This window comes from Dryobates pubescens, chromosome 7 (assembly GCF_014839835.1).
Source record: "Dryobates pubescens isolate bDryPub1 chromosome 7, bDryPub1.pri, whole genome shotgun sequence".
Taxonomy (NCBI): domain Eukaryota; kingdom Metazoa; phylum Chordata; class Aves; order Piciformes; family Picidae; genus Dryobates; species Dryobates pubescens.
The window spans coordinates 18843-40731 of NC_071618.1; the positions used below are offsets into that span (position 1 = coordinate 18843).

Here is a 21889-nt window from a genome sequence, read left to right on the forward strand (position 1 = left end):
CCAGTGCCTCCCAGTATGCTCCAGTGCCTCCCAGAGCCCATCCCAGTGCCTCCCAGTATAGACCAGTGCCCCCCAGAGCCCCCCCCCAGGATAGACCAGTGCAGACCAGTGCCCCCCAGAGCCCCTCCCAGTATAGACCAGTGCAGACCAGTGCCCCCCAGAGCCCCCCCCAGTGCCTCCCAGTTCCCTCCAGTTCCCCTGGGCGGGGGTGGGGAAGGGGCCCTGAACCTCCCCCCCCCTTCCCTCCCCGCCCCGGGGACGTTTCCTGTCCCCTCCCCCCCTCAAAACCAGTTCCCAGGGCCCTCCCCACCCAGTTCACACCAGTTTGGGCCCAGTAAGATGAGAGCCCAGAGAGGTAGGGCTGGGGAGAGGCAAACTGGGAGCACTGGGAGCGAACTGGGAGGGACTGGGAGCAAACTGGGAGGGACTGGGAGCAAACTGGGAGGGACTGGGAGCGGACTGGGAGGGACTGGGAGCAAACTGGGAGCGGACTGGAAGTGAACTGGGAGCAAACTGGGAGGGACTGGGAGCGGACTGGGAGTGGACTGGGAGCAAACTGGGAGGGACTGGGAGCGGACTGGGAGTGGACTGGGAGCAAACTGGGAGGGACTGGGAGCGGACTGGGAGTGGACTGGGAGCAAACTGGGAGGGACTGGGAGCGGACTGGGAGGGACTGGGAGCGGACTGGGAGGGACTGGGAGCAGACTGGGAGGGACTGGGAGTGGACTGGGAGGGACTGGGAGCAAACTGGGAGGGACTGGGAGCGGACTGGGAGGGACTGGGAGCGGACTGGGAGGGACTGGGAGCGGACTGGGAGCAAACTGGGAGGGACTGGGAGCGGACTGGGAGGGACTGGGAGCGGACTGGGAGCAAACTGGGAGGGACTGGGAGCAAACTGGGACCTAAAATGACCCCGGGGAGGCCAACCTGGGCGGGAACTGGGGTGGTGGGCGTGGCCGGGTGACGTCACGGGAATCCCGGTGACGTCACCGCCCCAGCCCCTCCCCGGGGGGACCCCCCGGAGCTCCCCGGGGAACTCCCCGTACGGCCCAGGGGCTCCCAGCGCCTCCCAGTCAGTCCCAGTCCCCTCCCCCCCAGGCGGCCGCCCCTCCCCCCACCCCCCCACGGTTCGGCAGCTCCTGAGGGCCCTGCGGCAGCAGCAGGGGGGGAGGGGAAGTGGGAGCCTCCCAGTACAGACCAGTTCAAACTGGGAGGGGCCCCCCCCGGGCCCCCCCCACCCTGCTCGGACCCTCCCAGTCCCTCCCCACTTGGCTACTGGGAGGGGGAGCCCCGAACTGGGAGGAGGGCAGGTGAGGGGGGGGGGAACTGGGAGGGTCCCTGCCCCTTCCTGGGGGTCCCTGCCCCTTCCTGGGGGTCCCTGCTCCTCACTGGGGGTCCCTGCCCCTTCCTGGGGGTCCCTGCCCCTTCCTGGGGGTCCCTGCTCCTCGCTGGGGGTCCCTGCCCCTTCCTGGGGGTCCCTGCCCCTTCCTGGGGGTCCCTGCTCCTCACTGGGGTTCCCTGCCCCTTCCTGGGGGTCCCTGCCCCTTCCTGGGGGTCCCTGCTCCTCGCTGGGGGTCCCTGCCCCTCACTGCGGGTCCCTGCCCCTTCCTGGGGGTCCCTGCCCCTTCCTGGGGGTCCCTGCTCCTCACTGGGGGTCCCTGCCCCTCACTGCGGGTCCCTGCCCCTTCCTGGGGGTCCCTGCTCCTTACTGGGGGTCCCTGCCCCTTCCTGGGGGTCCCTGCTCCTCGCTGGGGGTCCCTGCCCCTTCCTGGGGGTCCCTGCTCCTCACTGGGGGTCCCTGCCCCTCACTGCGGGTCCCTGCCCCTTCCTGGGGGTCCCTGCCCCTCACTGGGGGTCCCTGCCCCTTCCTGGGGGTCCCTGCTCCTTACTGGGGGTCCCTGATCCTTACTGGTCCTTACTGGGGGTCCCTGCTCCTTACTGGGCGTCCCTGCCCCTTACTGCCCCTTACTGGGGGTCCCTACTCCTTACTGGGGGTCCCTGCTCTTTTCTGGGGGTCCCTGCCCCTTCCTGGGGGTCCCTGCTCCTTACTGGGGGTCCCTGATCCTTACTGGTCCTTACTGGGGGTCCCTGCTCCTTACTGGGCGTCCCTGCCCCTTACTGCCCCTTACTGGGGGTCCCTGCTCCTTACTGGGGGTCCCTGCCCCTTCCTGGGGGTCCCTGCTCCTTACTGCTCCTTACTGGTGCTACCCCTCCAGGCCTCAGCCCCTTCTGCCCCCCCAGTCCCTTACTGGTGCCAGCTGGAGGGGGTTACTGGGAGCCAACTGGGAGCTACTGGGGAGGGGGCTTTGACCTTTGACCCCGAGCCAGACCCCCGGGAGCTGGAAGCTGCCAGAAGCCTCTTTGGAGCCATGGAGCCCTGGGAGCTGCTGAGAGAGGACCAGGAGGGAGACACGTGAGGGACTGGGGGATACTGGGAGGGACTGGGAGGGACTGGGAGGGACTGGGAGGGGACTTGGGTCACTGGGAGCGGATTGGCGGGCACTGGGAGGATCGCTGCGGGGGTCACTGCTCCCTACTGGTCCATAGTGGTCCGTCCTGGTCCGTCCTGGTCCATACTGGTCGGTACTGGTTCCTACTGGTCAGTACTGGTCCGTACTGATCCGTCCTGGTCCGTCCTGGTCGGTACTGGTCCGTCCTGGTCGGTACTGGTCACTACTGGTCCGTCCTGGTCGGTACTGGTCGGTACTGGTCAGTACTGGTCCGTCCTGGTCGGTACTGGTCGGTACTGGTCCGTACTGGTCCGTCCTGGTCGGTACTGGTCCGTCCTGGTCGGTACTGGTCAGTACTGGTCCGTCCTGGTCGGTACTGGTCCGTCCTGGTCGGTACTGGTCACTACTGGTCCGTCCTGGTCGGTACTGGTCGGTACTGGTCAGTACTGGTCCGTCCTGGTCGGTACTGGTCCGTCCTGGTCCATCCTGGTCGGTACTGGTCCGTCCTGGTCGGTACTGGTCCGTCCTGGTCGGTACTGGTCAGTACTGGTCCGTCCTGGTTGGTACTGGTCACTACTGGTCCGTCCTGGTCGGTACTGGTCGGTACTGGTCAGTACTGGTCCGTCCTGGTCGGTACTGGTCGGTACTGGTCCGTCCTGGTCCGTCCTGGTCGGTACTGGTCCGTCCTGGTCGGTACTGGTCAGTACTGGTCCGTCCTGGTCGGTACTGGTCGGTACTGGTCAGTACTGGTCTGTGCTGGTTCCTACTGGTTGGTACTAGTCTGTACTCGTCTGTACCAGTACTGGTCCTTACCGGTCTGTACCAGTCGGTACTGGTTGGTCCAGGTCTGTACTGGTCGGTACTGGTTGATACCAGTTGGTACTGGTCAGTATCGGTCTGTACTGGTTGGTACCAGTTGGTACTGGTCGGTATCGGTCTGTACTGGTTGGTACCAGTTGGTACTGGTTGGTACCAGTTGGTACTGGTCGGTCCCGGTCAGTACTGGTCGGTACTGGTTGGTACCAGTCTGTACTGGTCTGTACTGGTCGGTACTGGTCAGTACTGGTCGGTACCGGTCGGTACCGGTCGGTACTGGTCGGTCCCAGTCTGTACTGGTCAGTACTGGTCGGTACTGGTCAGTACTGGTTGGTCCCAGTCGGTACTGGTCGGTACTGGTTGGTCCTCGTCTGTACTGGTCGGTACCGGTCAGTACTGGTCAGTACTGGTCAGTACTGGTTGGTCCCGGTCTGTACTGGTTGGTACCGGTCGGTACTGGTCGGTACCTGTCTGTACTGGTCGGTACTGGTTGGTACTGGTCTGTACTGGTCTGTACTGGTCGGTACTGGTTGGTCCTCGTCTGTACTGGTCGGTACCGGTCGGTACTGGTTGATCCTCCTCTGTACTGGTCGGTACCGGTTGGTACTGGTCAGTACTGGTCGGTACCTGTCTGTACTGGTCGGTCCCGGTCTGTACTGGTCGGTACTGGTCGGTACCGGTCTGTACTGGTTGATCCTCCTCTGTACTGGTCGGTCCCGGTCTGTACTGGTCTGTACTGGTCGGTACTGGTTGGTACCGGTCAGTACTGGTCGGTCCCGGTCTGTACTGGTCGGTATTGGTTGGTACCGGTCTGTACCGGTCGGTACTGGTCGGTACCAGTCTGTACTGGTCGGTACTGGTCGGTCCCGGTCTGTACTGGTCGGTACTGGTCGGTCCCGGTCTGTACTGGTCGGTACTGATCAGTCCCGGTCTGTACTGGTCGGTCCTGGTTGGTACTGGTCTGTACTGGTCGGTACCGGTTGGTACTGGTCGGTCCCGGTCTGTACTGGTCGGTACCAGTCGGTACCGGTCGGTCCTGGTCTGTACTGGTCGGTCCCGGTCGGTACTGGTCGGTACTGGTCTGTACTGGTCGGTCCCGGTCTGTACTGGTCGGTCCTGGTCTGTACTGGTCGGTGCTGGTCTGTACTGGTCAGTACTGGTCGGTACCGGTCTGTACTGGTTGGTACTGGTGCCCCCAGGCTGCTGCACCTGCTGTGTGCCAGAGGCTTGCGGGGCCCTGCGCGAGCCGCGGCCGAAGCCTTCCGCGGGCTGGGGCGGCTGGAGGCCAGGGAGCACCGCGGGAAGGTAACCACCAGGGGGCGACCCAGAGCCGGCGGCCACCTGCCCTGGAGCCTCACCTGGGGGGGGGGGGGGGGGGAGGCTATTGAGGGGCTAATGATTGGGCTAATGAGGGGCTGCTAATTGTCATAATGAGTTAATGACTGCGGGAGCGAAGGGCTGCTGGTTAGGCTGATAAGTGGCTTAATGAAGGGTTAATAATGGCCTTAATGAGGGGCGAATAATGGGGTTAGTAAAGGGGTTAGTGAGGGGTTAATTATAGGGTTAATGAGGGGTTAATAATGGGGTTAATAAAGGGGTTAATGAGGGGTTAATTATAGAGTTAATGAGGGGTTAATAATGGCGTTAATGAGGGGCTAATAATGGTGTTAATAAAGGATTAATGAGGGGTTAATTATAGAGTTAATGAGGGGTTAATAATGGGGTTCATGAGGGCCTAATGAGGTTAATGAGGCATTAATGAGCAGTTAATTATTGGGTTAATGAGGGGTCACTAATGGGGTTAATGAGGGGTTAATTACTGAGTTAATAAGGGGTTAATAATTAGGCAGGCACTCAATTAATTAGGCAGGCACTCAATTAATTAGGCAGGCACACAATTAATTAGACACACACACAATTAATCACACACACACAATTAGCATAACTAGCACAATTATCTTAACACGGGTCTAATTAGCATCTTAGTAAGGGGCTAATGAAGAGCCCAAAATTAGCTTCCTGAGTGGTTCATTAGGGACTAATAATTGGTTAATCAAGGAGCTAATGATGGGCTAAAAAGGAGGTTAATACAGCTCTAATAAGGTGCTATTAATAGATTAATTAAGGCACTAATGAGGGGCTAATAGTTGGTTAACTAAGTAGCTAATCACGGGTTAATAATTCTCTTAATTAGGAGATAAAAAATGGCTAATAATCGGTTAATTAAGGTGCTAACAATGGGCTAATAATTGGTTTATTAAGGCGGTAATAGTGGGCTGATAATTGGTTAATTAAGGCACTAACAATGGGCTAATAATCGGTTAATTAAGGCACTAACAATGGGTTAATAATTGATTAAGGCACTGACAACGGGCCAATGATTGGTTAAGGTCCTAATAATGGGCTAATAATCGATCAATTTAGGCTCTATTAATGGCTTAATTAAGGAGCTAACAACGGCCTACTAATGAGCTTAATGAGGCGCCAATAGGAGCTGATAATGACCTCCCGCTCCCCCCTCCCAGACCCCGCTGCTGGTGGCCGTGGCCGCGGCGGCCCCGGGGGTGGTCTGGGACCTGCTGGCCCTGGGGGCTGACCCCAACGGCGCCGACCGGGGGGGGCGAACCGCCCTGCATCTGGCTGCCACCTACGGCCTGCCCAGGGTCATACAGGTGGGGACCCCCCCCCCCAAAATATCCCCCCACGACCCCCCCCCCGAAATACCACCCCCCCCCGAAATACAACTGACCCCCCCTGAACCCCTCCCCAAAGAAAGGACACCCCCCCCTCCCCTCCCAGAGGACCTTCAAAGCCTCCCCAGATCACCCCTGGGACCCCCAAAATCCACCATGGGGAGTCCCCAAACCCAGCCCAGGGACCCCCTACCCCCCCCCCCCCTTAGAGGATCCCAAACCCCCCCTTAGGACTCCCTACCAAACCCCTCAGGGACCCCCAAAGCTCTTGCCCACGGGTCCCAGGTTTTGGGGGGGGGTCCTCACCCCCTGTCTCCCTCCCTCAACTTGTGCCCCCCCAAACCTGCAGGCTGTGATGGCTTCGGGGGTCCCTGTGAACCTGGAGGCCAGGAACTTCGAGGGTGGGGGGGGTCCCCCCACATTTTAAGGGGGCTGGTGGGGAGGGGTCCATGGGGTTGGGGGAGGGAGGGGAAGGGTCTTAGGGAGCCCACCCCAGTTTGGAGGGAGGGCCCAACTTGAGGGGTTTCCCAATTTGGAGGGGGGGGTCCTGGTTGGGGGGGAAGGGGCTGAGGGGGTCCCAATTCAGGGGGGGGCCTGGTTGGGGGAGGGGAAGGGGCTGAGGCGGTCCCAATTCAGGGGGGGGGTCCTGGTTGGGGGGGAAGGGGCTGAGAGGGTCCCAATTCAGGGGGGGGTCCTGGTTGGGGGGGAAGGGGCTGAGGCGGTCCCAATTCAGGGGGGGTCCTGGTTGGGGGAGGGGAAGGGGCTGAGGGGGTCCCAATTCAGGGGGGGGCCTGGTTGGGGGAGGGGAAGGGGCTGAGGGGGTCCCAATTCAGGGGGGGGGGATCCTGGTTGGGGGGGAAGGGGCTGAGGGGGTCCCAATTTGGGGAGGGGCTCCCCTCCATTTTGCTCTCTGCCCTCACTCTCCCCCCTCACAGGCCAGACCCCCCTGCACTGTGCTGTACTATCCCATAATGCCTCGCTGCAAAGTAGGGGGGAGACCCCCGGGGGGGGGTCTGGGGGCAGTCCTCCACCCTCCACCCCCCAGGAGCATCTTCTCTGTGTGGAGCTGCTGCTGAGCATGGGAGCAGACTGCAGAAGCCAGGTACCCCCAAAAACACCCAACATTGACCCAAAATGGACCAAAATTGACCTGAAATGGCCCAAAATTGACCAAATGGACCAAAATTGACGTAAAATGACCCAAAATTGACCAAAAAGGACCAAAATGGACCAAAATTAACCTGAAATGACCCCAAATGGCTCAACGTGGACCTGAAGTGGCCCAAAATCGACCTGAAATGACCCAAAATCGACCCAAAATGGACCAAAAAGGACTAAATGGACCAAAATTGACGTGAAATGACCCAAAATTGACCAAAAAGGACCAAAATGGACCAAAATTAACCTGAAATGACCCCAAATGGCTCAACGTGGACCTGAAGTGGCCCAAAATTGACCTGAAATGACCCAAAATCGACCTGAAATGACTCAGAATGGACCAAAATGAACCCAAAATGGCTGAAGATTGACCTGAAATGCCCAAAAATGGACTAAAATTGACTTCAAATGGCCCTAAATGGACCAAAAAGGACCAAAATCGACTTGACCCAGAAAGGACCAAAAAGGACCAAAATTGACCTAAAACGGCCCAAAAGTGACCCCAAATCCACCTGAAATGGCTCAACATTGACCTGAAATGGACCAAAATTGACCAAAAAGGACCCAAAATGGCCCAAAATTGACCAAAAAGGACCAAAACTGACCAAAAAGGACATGAAATTACCCAAAACGGACCAAAAGGGACCAAAAATTGACTAACATGGCCCCAAATTGACCCAAAATGGCCCAAAAGCGACCCAAAATCCTCCTGAAATGGCTCAACATTGACCCAAAATTGTCCAAAATTGACCTGAAATGAACCAAAATTGACCAAAATGGCCCAAAAAGGAGTAAAATTGACTTGAAATGACCCAAAATGGACCTGAAATGGACCAAAATTGACCAAAATGGCCCAAAACAGACCAAAAGTGACCCCCAAATCCACCAGAAATGGCTCAACAATGACCCAAAATGGACCAAAAAGGACCTGAAATGGCCCAAAATTGACCCCAAATGGCCCAAAAGAGACCCAAAATGCAGCTGAAATGACTCAACGTTGACCCAAAATGGATCAAAATTAACCTGAAATGGCCCAAAATGGCCCAAAAAGGACCAAAATTGACCAAAAAGGACCAAAATGGACCCAAAATGGCCCAAAAGTGACCCAAAATCGACCTGAAATGGCTCAACATTGACCCAAAATGGATCAAAATTCACCTGAAATGACCCAAAAAGGACCAAAATTGACCCAAAAAGGACCAAAAGTGACCCAAAATCGACCTGAAATGGCTCAACACTGACCCAAAATGGATCAAAATTGACCTGAAATGACCCAAAATGGACCAAAATTGACCCAAAAGGACCAAAATTGACCCAAAATGGCCCAAAAGCGACCCAAAATCCTCCTGAAATGGCTCAACATCGACCCAAAATGGCCCAAAATGGACCTGAAATGAACCAAAATGGCCCAAAATGGCCCAAAAAGGACCAAAATTGACTTGAAATGACCCAAAATGGACCAAAATGGACCTGAAATGGCCCAAAAGTGACCCAAAATCGACCTGAAATGGCTCAACATTGACCCAGAATGGATCAACATTGACCTGAAATGGACCAAAATTGACCTGAAAGGGCCAAAATGGACCAAAATTGCCCTGAAATGCCCCAAAATGGACCAAAATTGACCCCAAAATGGCTGAAAATTGCCCTGAAATGCCCCAAAATGGACTAAAATTGAATCAAATGGACCAAAATGGACCTGAAGCGGCCCAAGATGGACCTGAAACGGCCCCAAATAGTCCAAAATGACCCAAAATGACCCAAAGGGGACTGAAATGGACTTAAAATGGATCTGAAATGGACTTAAAAGGACCAAAATGGACCCAAAGTAACCCAAAACGGAGCTGAAGTGGCTCAACATTGACCTAAAATGGACCAAAGTTGACCTGAAATGGCCCCAAATGGCCCCAAAACGACCAGAAATGCCCCAAAATGGACTAAAATCAACTTCAAATTGACCCAATATGGCCCAAAAGTGGCCTAAAATGGACCAAAATTGACCAGAAGTGCCCCAAAAATGGACCCCAGAAGGACCAAAATGGACCTGGAATGACCCAAATTCAACCCAAGTGACCCCAAATCGATCCCAAATGGACTGAAATTGACTGGAAATGGCCCAAAATGGACCCAGAATGGCCCAAAAGTGGCCCAAAAGTGACCTGAAATGGACTGAAATTGACCCAGAAATGACCCAAAAGGGCCTCAAATTGGCCCAAACCGGAGCTGAAGTGGCCCAGAGCGCCCTCAAAGGGACCCCAAATGCTCCAGAAGGTCCTAAACTGACCACCCATGGGCCAGAGGTGACCACCCAATGGCCAGAGGTGACCACCAAGGGTCCTAAATTGACCACCAATGGGCCAGAGGTGACCACCCAATGGCCAGAGGTGACCACAATGGGCCACAAGTGACCACCCAATGGCCAGAGGTGACCACCCAATGGCCAGAGGTGACCACCCATGGGCCAGAGGTGACCACCCATGGGCCGGAGGTGACCACCCATGGGCCAGAGGTGACCACCCATGGGCCACAAGTGACCACCCATGGGCCAGAGGTGACCACCAAGGGTCCTAAATTGACCACCAATGGGCCAGAGGTGACCACCCGATGGCCAGAGGTGACCACCAATGGGCCACAAGTGACCACCCATGGGCCAGAGGTGACCACCAATGGGCCACAAGTGACCACCAATGGGCCAGAGATGACCACCCATGGGCCACAAGTGACCACCAATGCGCCAGAGGTGACCACCAAGGGTCCTAAATTGATCACCCATGGGCCAGAGGTGACCACCCGATGGCCAGAGGTGACCACCAATGGGCCACAAGTGACCACCCATGGGCCGGAGGTGACCACCCATGGGCCAGAGGTGACCACCAAGGGTCCTAAATTGACCACCCATGGGCCAGAGGTGACCACCAATGGGCCACAAGTGACCACCAATGGGCCAGAGATGACCACCCATGGGCCACAAGTGACCACCAATGCGCCAGAGGTGACCACCAAGGGTCCTAAATTGATCACCCATGGGCCAGAGGTGACCACCCGATGGCCAGAGGTGACCACCAATGGGCCACAAGTGACCACCCATGGGCCAGAGGTGACCACCAAGGGTCCTAAATTGACCACCCATGGGCCAGAGGTGACCACCCGATGGCCAGAGGTGACCACCAATGGGCCACAAGTGACCACCCATGGGCCAGAGGTGACCACCCATGGGCCACAGGCGACCACCCATGGGCTGGAGGTGACCACCAATGCGCCAGAGGTGGCCACCCATGGGCCACAAGTGACCACCCATGGGCCACAAGTGACCACCCGTGGGCCAGAGGTGACCACCAAGGGTCCTAAATTGACCACCAATGGGCCAGAGGTAACCACCCAATGGCCAGAGCTGACCACCCATGGGCCAGAGGTGACCACCCATGGGCCACAAGTGACCACCCATGGGCCAGAGGTGACCACCCATGGGCCACAGGTGACCACCCATGGGCCACAAGCGACCACCCATGGGCCACAAGCGACCACCCATGGGCTGGAGGTGACCACCCATGGGCCACAGGTGACCACCAATGGGCCACAGGTGACCACCAATGCGCCAGAGGTGGCCACCCATGGGCCACAAGTGACCACCCATGGGCCAGAGGTGACCACCAAGGGTCCTAAATTGACCACCAATGGGCCAGAGGTGACCACCCGATGGCCAGAGCTGACCACCCATGGGCCAGAGGTGACCACCCATGGGCCACAGGTGACCACCCATGGGCCGGAGGTGACCACCCATGGGCCAGAGGTGACCACCAAGGGTCCTAAATTGACCACCCATGGGCCACAGGTGACCACCAATGGGCCAGAAGGCCCAAGCTTGACCATGCATGGTCCAAACTTGACCCTAAGTAGCCCAAAGTTGACCATCAGTGGTCCCCACCCCCCTGGCAGATGTCCCCCCCCCCAGCCAGGGGGCGCTGGGGACCTGCTGGTGACCCCCAGGTGTCCTCCCTCCCACCGGGCAGGAGCTGAAGAGCAACCAAACCGTGCTGCACCTGGCGGCCAGGGCTGGCAACCTGCCCCTGCTCCACCTCCTGCTGCCCAGGCCTGGCCTGGCCCCGAGCATCATCAACCTCCAGGTGACCTCGGGGGGGCGCTGCAGGAGCGCCTGCTGGAGCTGGGAGGGCTTTGAGGTGGTCCTGGTGGATATGGGAGGGGTTTGAGGTGGTCCTGCTGGACCTGGGAGGGGTTGAAATGGTCCTGGTGGATCTGGGAAGGGTTTGAGGTGGATCTAGGAAGGGTTTGAGGTGGTCCTGGTGGATCTGGGAAGGGTTTGAGGTGGTCCTGGTGGATCTGGGAGGGGTTGAAATGGTCCTGGTGGATCTGGGAAGGGTTTGAGGTGGATCTAGGAAGGGTTTGAGGTGGTCCTGGTGGATTTGGGAGGGCTTTGAGGTGGTCCTGGTGGATCTGGGAGGGGTTGAGGTGGATCTGGGAGGGCTTTGAGGTGGATCTAGAAAGGGTTTGAGGTGGTCCTGCTGGACCTGGGAGGGGTTGAAATGGTCCTGGTGAATCTAGGAGGGCTTTGATGTGGTTCTGGTGGATCTGGGAGGGGCTGAGGTGGATCTGGGAGGACTTCGAGGTGGAAATGGATGCTCTGCAGCCCCTGGAGCAGTCTCTGGGGTGGTTGGATTTTGGGGGGGGGTCTCCTGCCCCCCTGATCCTGTCCCCCTCCCTGTCCTGCAGGCCCACGGCCACACTGCCCTGCACATGGCTGCAGCGCTGCCGGGGGGGCCCTGCCAGGAGCCTCTGCTCCGCCTGCTGCTGGCCTGGGGAGCAGATCCTGGCATCAGGAACCTGGAGCACGACCTCCCCCACAACCTCCTGCCCCCAGGACCCCAGGGGGACCAGGTGGGACCCCCCCCTCCAGACCCCAACCCCCAAAAAGTCCCTGCAGCCACCCCCAAAATGCTGACTTTTGGCCCCAAATGACCCAAATTCAACCCAGAACCAGTCCTGGCACCCCCAAAATGCTGCTTATTGCCCCAAATGACCCAAATTCAACCCAAAACCACTCCTGGCACCCCCAAAATGCTGCTTATTGCCCCAAATGACCCAAATTCAACCCAGAACCACTCCTGGCACCCCCAAAATGCTGCTTATTGCCCCCAAATGACCCAAATTCAACCCAGAACCACTCCTGGCACCCCCAAAATGCTGCTTATTGCCCCAAATGACCCAAATTCAACCCAAAACCACTCCTGGACCCCCAAAATGCTGCTTATTGCCCCAAATGACCCAAATTCAACCCAAAACCACTCCTGGCACCCCCAAAATGCTGCTTATTGCCCCAAATGACCCAAATTCAACCCAAAACCAGTCCTGGCACCCCCAAAATGCTGCTTATTGCCCCAAAATGACCCAAATTCAACCCAGAACCAGTCCTGGCACCCCCAAAATGCTGCTTATTGCCCCAAAATGACCCAAATTCAACCCAGAACCACTCCTGGCACCCCCAAAATGCTGCTTATTGCCCCAAATGACCCAAATTCAACCCAAAACCACTCCTGGCACCCCCAAAATGCTGCTTATTGCCCCAAATGACCCAAATTCAACCCAAAACCACTCCTGGCACCCCCAAAATGCTGCTTATTGCCCCAAATGACCCAAATTCAACCCAAACCCAGTCCTGGACCCCCAAAATGCTGCTTATTGCCCCAAATGACCCAAATTCAACCCAGAACCAGTCCTGGCACCCCCAAAATGCTGCTTATTGCCCCAAATGACCCAAATTCAACCCAAAACCACTCCTGGCACCCCCAAAATGCTGCTTATTGCCCCAAATGACCCAAATTCAACCCAAAACCACTCCTGGCACCCCCAAAATGCTGCTTATTGCCCCAAATGACCCAAATTCAACCCAGAACCACTCCTGGCACCCCCAAAATGCTGCTTATTGCCCCAAATGACCCAAATTCAACCCAAAACCAGTCCTGGCACCCCCAAAATGCTGCTTATTGCCCCAAATGACCCAAATTCAACCCAGAACCACTCCTGGCACCCCCAAAATGCTGCTTATTGCCCCAAATGACCCAAATTCAACCCAAAACCAGTCCTGGCACCCCCAAAATGCTGCTTATTGCCCCAAAATGACCCAAATTCAACCCAGAACCACTCCTGGCACCCCCAAAATGCTGCTTATTGCCCCAAATGACCCAAATTCAACCCAAAACCACTCCTGGCACCCCCAAAATGCTGCTTATTGCCCCAAATGACCCAAATTCAACCCAAAACCACTCCTGGCACCCCCAAAATGCTGCTTATTGCCCCAAATGACCCAAATTCAACCCAAAACCACTCCTGGCACCCCCAAAATGCTGCTTATTGCCCCAAATGACCCAAATTCAACCCAGAACCACTCCTGGCACCCCCAAAATGCTGCTTATTGCCCCAAATGACCCAAATTCAACCCAAAACCACTCCTGGCACCCCCAAAATGCTGCTTATTGCCCCAAATGACCCAAATTCAACCCAAAACCAGTCCTGGCACCCCCAAAATGCTGCTTATTGCCCCAAATGACCCAAATTCAACCCAAAACCACTCCTGGCACCCCCAAAATGCTGCTTATTGCCCCAAATGACCCAAATTCAACCCAAACCCAGTCCTGGACCCCCAAAATGCTGCTTATTGCCCCAAATGACCCAAATTCAACCCAAAACCAGTCCTGGACCCCCAAAATGCTGCTTATTGCCCCAAATGACCCAAATTCAACCCAGAACCACTCCTGGCACCCCCAAAATGCTGCTTATTGCCCCAAATGACCCAAATTCAACCCAAAACCAGTCCTGGACCCCCAAAATGCTGCTTATTGCCCCAAAATGACCCAAATTCAACCCAAAACCAGTCCTGGCACCCCCAAAATGCTGCTTATTGCCCCAAAATGACCCAAATTCAACCCAGAACCACTCCTGGCACCCCCAAAATGCTGCTTATTGCCCCAAATGACCCAAATTCAACCCAAAACCACTCCTGGCACCCCCAAAATGCTGCTTATTGCCCCAAATGACCCAAATTCAACCCAAAACCACTCCTGGCACCCCCAAAATGCTGCTTATTGCCCCAAATGACCCAAATTCAACCCAGAACCACTCCTGGCACCCCCAAAATGCTGCTTATTGCCCCAAATGACCCAAATTCAACCCAAAACCAGTCCTGGCACCCCCAAAATGCTGCTTATTGCCCCAAATGACCCAAATTCAACCCAAAACCACTCCTGGCACCCCCAAAATGCTGCTTATTGCCCCAAATGACCCAAATTCAACCCAAACCCAGTCCTGGACCCCCAAAATGCTGCTTATTGCCCCAAATGACCCAAATTCAACCCAAAACCACTCCTGGACCCCCAAAATGCTGCTTATTGCCCCAAATGACCCAAATTCAACCCAGAACCACTCCTGGCACCCCCAAAATGCTGCTTATTGCCCCAAATGACCCAAATTCAACCCAAAACCAGTCCTGGACCCCCAAAATGCTGCTTATTGCCCCAAATGACCCAAATTCAGCCCAAACCCAACCCTGGCGCCCCCCAACTCCTCCCTTTAGGACCCCAAACTGCCTCTTTCAGCTCCAAACACCCAGGCTGGAACCCCCAAAATCCTACACTTTAGCCCCAAAATAGCCCATATTCAGCCCCAGAACTCCCCCTGGGACTCCCCAAATCCTCAGTTTTGGCCCCAAAATTGCCCCTGGGACCCCAGGAGCCCTCCTGGAACCCCAGCTTGGAGTCCCAATCCCAGGATTCTGAGGTCCCCTCCCCAGTTTTGGGCTCAAATCCTAAGGTTTTGGGGTTCCTCTAGGAGTTTGGCTCCAAATCCCAGGACTTTGGGGTCCCCTCCCCAGTTTTTGGGTCCAAATCCCAGGATTTTGGGGTCCCCTCCCTAGTTTTGGGCTCAGTTCCTATGATTTTGGGGTCCCTCTAGGAATTTGGGTCCAAATCCCAGGACTTTGGGGTCCCCTCCCCAGTTTTGGGCTCAAATCCTAAGGTTTTGGGGTTCCTCTAGGAGTTTGGCTCCAAATCCAAGATTTTGGGGTCCCCTCCCCAGTTTTGGCTCCAAATCCCAAGATTTTGGGGTCCTCTCCCCAGTTTTGGGTGCAAATCCCAGGATTTTGGGGTCCCCTCCCTAGTTTTGGGCTCAGTTCCTATGATTTTGGGGTGCCTCTAGGAATTTGGGTGCAAATCCCAGGACTTTGGGGTCCCCTCCCTAGTTTTGGGCTCAAATCCCAGGATTTTGGGGTCCCCTCCATAATTTTGGGCTCAATTCCTATGATTTTGGGGTCCCTCTAGGAATTTGGGTCCAAATCCCAGGATTTTGGGGTCCCCTCCCTAGTTTTGGGCTCAAATCCTATGATTTTGGGTCCCTCTAGGAGTTTGGCTCCAAATCCAAGATTTTGGGGTCCCCTCCCCAGTTTTGGCTCCAAATCCCAGGACTTTGGGGTCCCCTCCCTAGTTTTGGGTGCAAATCCCAGGATTTTGGGGTCCCCTCCCTAGTTTTGGGCTCAGTTCCTATGATTTTGGGGTCCCTCTAGGAATTTGGGTGCAAATCCCAGGACTTTGGGGTCCCCTCCATAATTTTGGGCTCAATTCCTATGATTTTGGGGTCCCTCTAGGAATTTGGGTCCAAATCCCAGGACTTTGGGGTCCCCTCCCCAGTTTTGGGCTCAAATCCTAAGGTTTTGGGGTTCCTCTAGGAGTTTGGCTCCAAATCCAAGATTTTGGGGTCCCCTCCCCAGTTTTGGCTCCAAATCCCAAGATTTTGGGGTCCTCTCCCCAGTTTTGGGTGCAAATCCCAGGATTTTGGGGTCCCCTCCCTAGTTTTGGGCTCAGTTCCTATGATTTTGGGGTCCCTCTAGGAATTTGGGTCCCAATCCCAGGATTTTGGGGTCCCCTCCCCAGTTTTGGGCTCAAATCCTAAGGTTTTGGGGTTCCTCTAGGAGTTTGGCTCCAAATCCAAGATTTTGGGGTCCCCTCCCCAGTTTTGGCTCCAAATCCCAAGATTTTGGGGTCCCCTCCCCAGTTTTGGCTCCAAATCCAAGATTTTGGGGTCCCCTCCCCAGTTTTGGCTCCAAATCCCAAGATTTTGGGGTCCCCTCCCCAGTTTTGGGTGCAAATCCCAGGATTTTGGGGTCCCCTCCCTAGTTTTGGGCTCAGTTCCTATGATTTTGGGGTCCCTCTAGGAATTTGGGTGCAAATCCCAGGATTTTGGGGTCCCCTCCATAATTTTGGGCTCAATTCCTATGATTTTGGAGTCCCTCTAGGAATTTGGGTCCCAATCCCAGGATTTTGGGGTCCCCTCCCCAGTTTTGGGCTCAAATCCTAAGGTTTTGGGGTCCCTCTAGGAGTTTGGCTCCAAATCCAAGATTTTGGGGTCCCCTCCCCAGTTTTGGGTCCAAATCCCAGGACTTTGGGGTCCCCTCCCTAGTTTTGGGCTCAAATCCCAGGACTTTGGGGTCCCCTCCATAATTTTGGGCTCAATTCCTATGATTTTGGGGTCCCTCTAGGAATTTGGGTGCAAATCCCAGGATTTTGGGGTCCCCTCCCTAGTTTTGGGCTCAAATCCTAAGGTTTTGGGGTCCCTCTAGGAGTTTGGCTCCAAATCCAAGATTTTGGGGTCCCCTGCCCAGTTTTGGGTCCAAATGCCAGGATTTTGGGGTCCCCTCCCCCGGGTTTGGGGTCACCTTCCCCCTCCCCCCAACCTCTCCCCTCCCCCCCCCAGCTCCGCCGCCTCCTCCGGAGCTGCCGCGGCCGCCGCCGCCCCTCCCCCCACGCCCGGAAGTGACGTCACAGGGAGGGGACAGGACCACGCCTTCATGACATCACCGAGGGGGCGTGGCCCTCCTCCACCAATCCCAGCCCGGGGTTGGTCTCCAGCCCCTCCCCCTCCCCCTCAGTTCTTTTTCTCTGATTTCTGTGAAATTGATCAACTGTGGCAGGGGAGGGGGGCAGAAGGGGGTGGGGCTTCTGGGAAGCCCCGCCCTCTCGTTGCCCCACCCCATTTCTGGGAAATGAGCCAATCAGAAGCCTGGCTTGAAAGAGGGGGGAGGGGCTCTGCCAGCCCTCTCTCTTCCCTCCCCCCCCCAAGTTTTCAGGCTGCTGTTCCTTTAAGAGACCATAGGAGGGGGTGTGGCTACTGAGTACCCACGCCCCTTCCCCAACTAGACCCCACCCCCTCCTCCAAGCCTGATTGGTTGAAATTAGGAGGGGGTGTGGACCCCAAATTGGGGAGGGGTTGCCCCAAAATGGGGCTAGGGGTGGGAGGGGAGGGACTGGGAGGGACTGAGTGGGGATTGGGAGAGACTGGGAGGGGATTGTGAGGGACTGGGAGGGACTGGGAGGGGATTGGGTGGGATTGGGAGGGGACTGGGAGGGGACTGGGAGGGACTGGGAGGGGACTGGGAGGGGACTGGGAGGGGATTGGAGGGGATTGGGTGGGATGGGAGGGGACTGGGAGGGGACTGGGTGGGGACTGGGTGGGATTGGGAGGGACTGGGGAAGGTGGGAGGGGGTGTGGCCTGCACTGGAAATTAAACCTGATTGGTTGAAGGCAGTGAGATCATTACAAATGGAGGAGCTAAAGTGGGAGGAGCTAAAAGGGGAGGGCTCAAAACAAGGAGGAGCCAATGGCAAGAGAGCAAAAAGGGAATCAGGAAGGGTCGAAGAGGAACAGCCAATGGGAAAGAGCCAACTCCAAAGAACCAACGGAGAGGAACCAATGGGAATGAGGCAATGGGGAGGGCCCAAAAGGGGTCTCAGCCAATCAAACACAGTGATGCACTTCAGCTCCACCCCTTCAGCTTTATTAGGGGGCGTAACCTCTGATGGGTGTGGTCTGGCCCCGCCCTCTTCAAACCAGCTCCCCCTGATTGGTGATTGGAGGCTCCCAGAAGGCCACCTGGAAGGAGGGGGAGGGAGAGGGGCGGGGTTAGGAGGGCAGCCTCAGCCACACCCACCACCCAAGCAGCCAATCAGAACCAGCCTCACCTCCTCGTACGCTCCCCATTGGGCGACATCCTCGTAGGGGTGGAGCTCGCCTGGAGGGGGTGGGGGAGGGGGCAGGGCTTGAGGTGGGGGGCATGGACAGAAAGGGTGGGGCCTGAAAGGGGTGTGGCCAGAAATCCCAACCCCCCTTCGAGGCTTCAGCCAATCAGAGGCCTCCCCTGATACTCACCCAGGGCGAGGTCACTGGAGGTCACCCAGGAGGGCGGAGAGCTGGGCTGGAGGGGGCCCAGTAAGAACCAGTGGCTCCCAGTATGGCCTCCCAGTGCCTCCCAGTATCCCCCAGTGGCTCCCAGTATGGCCTCCCAGTGTCTCCCAGTATTCCCCAGTGACCCCCAGTATGGCCTCCCAGTGTCTCCCAGTATCCCCCAGTGCCTCCCAGTGCCTCCCAGTATCCCCCAGTGCCTCCCAGTATGGCCTCCCAGTGCCTCCCAGTATCCCCCAGTGCCTCCCAGTATGGCCTCCCAGTGTCTCCCAGTATCCCCCAGTGCCTCCCAGTATCCCCCAGTGCCTCCCAGTATGGCTTCCCAGTGGTTCCCAGTATCCCCCAGTGGCTCCCAGTATGGCCTCCCAGTATCCCCCAGTGCCTCCCAGTGTCTCCCAGTATCCCCCAGTGCCTCCCAGTGTGGCCTCCCAGTGCCTCCCAGTATCCCCCAGTGCCTCCCAGTGTGGCCTCCCAGTGCCTCCCAGTATCCCCCAGTGCCTCCCAGTATGGCCTCCCAGTGTCTCCCAGTATCCCCCAGTGCCTCCCAGTGCCTCCCAGTATCCCCTTAGCCCCGCCCCCAGCACCGCCCCTCACCTCTTCTCTCTCCTCTTTGGTTGCCTTCACCTCCTTGACCTGGGCTCCGTGGCCCCGCCCCCGGAAGTGACGCCGCCACCAGAGGGTTCCCCATAGGCCCCCCAGGGCAGCCAATAGGAGGCCTCCCAGGGCCCCCAGCGCCCCCAGCAGGGCAGGAGGGGGAAGGACAGGGACTGAGGGCAGGAGAAGGGACTCACACCAGTGCCCCCCCAGTATGGACCAGTAAGGACCAGTGCCCCCCAGAGCCCCTCCCAGTGCCCCCCAGTATGGACCAGTATGGACCAGTGCCCCCCAGAGCCCCTCCCAGTGCCCCCCAGTATGGACCAGTATGGACCAGTGCCCCCCAGAGCCCCTCCCAGTGCCCCCCCAGTATGGACCAGTATGGACCAGTGCCCCCCAGAGCCCCTCCCAGTGCCCCCCCAGTATGGACCAGTATGGACCAGTGCCCCCCCGAGCCCCTCCCAGTGCCCCCCCAGTATGGACCAGTATGGACCAGTGCCCCCCAGAGCCCCTCCCAGTGCCCCCCCAGTATGGACCAGTATGGACCAGTGCCCCCCAGAGCCCCTCCCAGTGCCCCCCAGTATGGACCAGTAAGGACCAGTGCCCCCCAGAGCCCCTCCCAGTGCCCCCCAGTATGGACCAGTAAGGACCAGTGCCCCCCAGAGCCCCTCCCAGTGCCCCCCAGTATGGACCAGTATGGACCAGTGCCCCCCAGAGCCCCTCCCAGTGCCCCCCAGTATGGACCAGTATGGACCAGTGCCCCCCAGAGCCCCTCCCAGTGCCCCCCAGAGCCCATCCCAGTGCCTCCCAGTATGGACCAGTATGGACCAGTGCCCCCCAGAGCCCCTCCCAGTGCCCCCCAGTATGGACCAGTAAGGACCAGTGCCCCCCAGAGCCCCTCCCAGTGCCCCCCAGAGCCCCTCCCAGTGCCTCCCAGTATGGACCAGTATTGACCAGTGCCCCCCAGAGCCCCTCCCAGTGCCCCCCAGAGCCCCTCCCAGTGCCCCCCAGTATGGACCAGTAAGGACCGGTGCCCCCCAGAGCCCCTCCCAGTGCCCCCCAGTATGGACCAGTAAGGACCAGTGCCCCCCAGAGCCCCTCCCAGTGCCCCCCAGAGCCCCTCCCAGTGCCCCCCAGTATGGACCAGTAAGGAGCAGGGACCCCCAGACCCCCTCCCAGTCCCTCCCAGTGCCTCCCAGTATGGACCAGTATGCACCAGTGGCTCCCAGATCCCACCCCAGTACATCCCAGTATGGACCAGTATGCACCAGTGGCTCCCAGATCCCATCCCAGTGCCCCCAAACCCCCTCCCAGTGCCTCCCAGTATGGACCAGTAAGGCCCAGACCCCCCCCCAGTGCCCCCAAACCCCCTCCCAGTGCCTCCCAGTATGGACCAGTAAGGCCCAGACCCCCCCCCAGTGCCCCCAAACCCCCTCCCAGTGCCCCCCAGTATGGACCAGTAAGGACCAGTGCCCCCCAGAGCCCCTCCCAGTGCCCCCCAGAGCCCTTCCCAGTGCCTCCCAGTATGGACCAGTAAGGACCGGTGCCCCCCAGAGCCCCTCCCAGTGCCCCCCAGAGCCCCTCCCAGTGCCCCCCAGTATGGACCAGTAAGGACCGGTGCCCCCCAGAGCCCCTCCCAGTGCCCCCCAGAGCCCCTCCCAGTGCCCCCCAGTATGGACCAGTAAGGACCAGTGCCCCCCAGAGCCCCTCCCAGTGCCCCCCAGTGCCTCCCAGTGCCTCCCAGTATGAACCAGTAAGGACCAGGGACCCCCAGACCCCCTCCCAGTGCCTCCCAGTATGAACCAGTAAGGACCAGGGACCCCCAGACCCCCTCCCAGTGCCTCCCAGTATGAACCAGTAAGGACCAGTGCCCCCCAGAGCCCCTCCCAGGGACCCCCAGACCCCTTCCCAGTGCCTCCCAGTATGAACCAGTAAGGACCAGGGACCCCCAGACCCCCTCCCAGTATGAACCAGTAAGGACCAGGGACCCCCAGACCCCCTCCCAGTGCCTCCCAGTATGGACCAGTAAGGACCAGGGACCCCCAGACCCCTTCCCAGTGCCTCCCAGTCCCTCCCAGTGCCTCCCAGTATGAACCAGTAAGGACCAGGGACCCCCAGAGCCCCTCCCAGTGCCTCCCAGTATGGACCAGTAAGGACCAGTGCCCCCCAGAGCTCCTCCCAGTGCCCCCCAGAGCCCCTCCCAGTGCCTCCCAGTATGGACCAGTAAGGACCAGGGACCCCCAGACCCCCTCCCAGTGCCTCCCAGTATGGACCAGTAAGGACCAGGGACCCCCAGACCCCCTCCCAGTGCCTCCCAGTATGAACCAGTAAGGACCAGGGACCCCCAGAGCCCCTCCCAGTGCCCCCCAGAGCCCCTCCCAGTGCCCCCCAGTATGGACCAGTAAGGACCAGTGCCCCCCAGAGCCCCTCCCAGTTCTCATCCTCACCTTCAATGGGCGTGGCCGGCTCCGCCCTCCCCGGCAGCACATCCTGAGGCAGCTCTGGTGGTCTCTGACGTCACTTCCAGCTCCACACTCCTGGTCCCCACATCACCCCTCCCCCCCCCCCCCCTCCCCCCCCCCCCCCCCCCCCGGTTCTGACCCCACCCAGAGCCCATTTCCATTCCTCCCCTCCCCCACTTCCGGCCTTCCTTCCGCTTTCCCCTCCCACACTTCCGGTGCCCCGCCCCCCACTTCCGGTGCCCCGCCCTGCCCTCACCGGAAGTGACGACTCTGATGCTGGAGGCGGGGCCCTCGCCGCGGGCGTTGCGGCCCCGGACGCTGACGTCATAGGGCGTGGCCGGCCGCAGCCCCCCCAGGGTGAGGGAGGGGCCGGGGGCCAGGACGGCGGCGGGGGGGGGAGGGGCACCAGGGCCCCGGATGCTGGAGGAGAAACCGCAGGAGGGTGAGAGGGAAAGGGGGGGGGGGAGCAGGGAAG

General features: G+C 58.4%; 1 protein-coding gene and 1 long non-coding RNA gene across 2 annotated transcripts; one reads left to right on the forward strand and one right to left on the reverse strand.

The window, feature by feature from the left end:
- Nucleotides 1-339: 339 nt before the first annotated feature.
- Nucleotides 340-16936, forward strand: NFKBID (NFKB inhibitor delta). The gene is made up of 9 exons (XM_054163159.1): nt 340-355; nt 2242-2413; nt 4466-4571; nt 5792-5938; nt 6309-6360; nt 6895-7061; nt 11128-11241; nt 11846-12010; nt 16874-16936. Exons 1-9 carry the CDS (start codon nt 340-342, stop codon nt 16934-16936), a joined length of 1002 nt encoding a protein of 333 aa, XP_054019134.1.
- A 1009-nt stretch (nt 16937-17945) lies between these two features.
- Nucleotides 17946-21468, reverse strand: LOC128897342 (uncharacterized). The gene is made up of 4 exons (XR_008462348.1): nt 21400-21468; nt 18326-18371; nt 18139-18188; nt 17946-18049 (listed from the first exon to the last, which is right to left on the reverse strand). It is a non-coding gene; the product is annotated as an uncharacterized LOC128897342 (long non-coding RNA).
- Between the last annotated feature and the right edge of the window lie 421 nt (nt 21469-21889).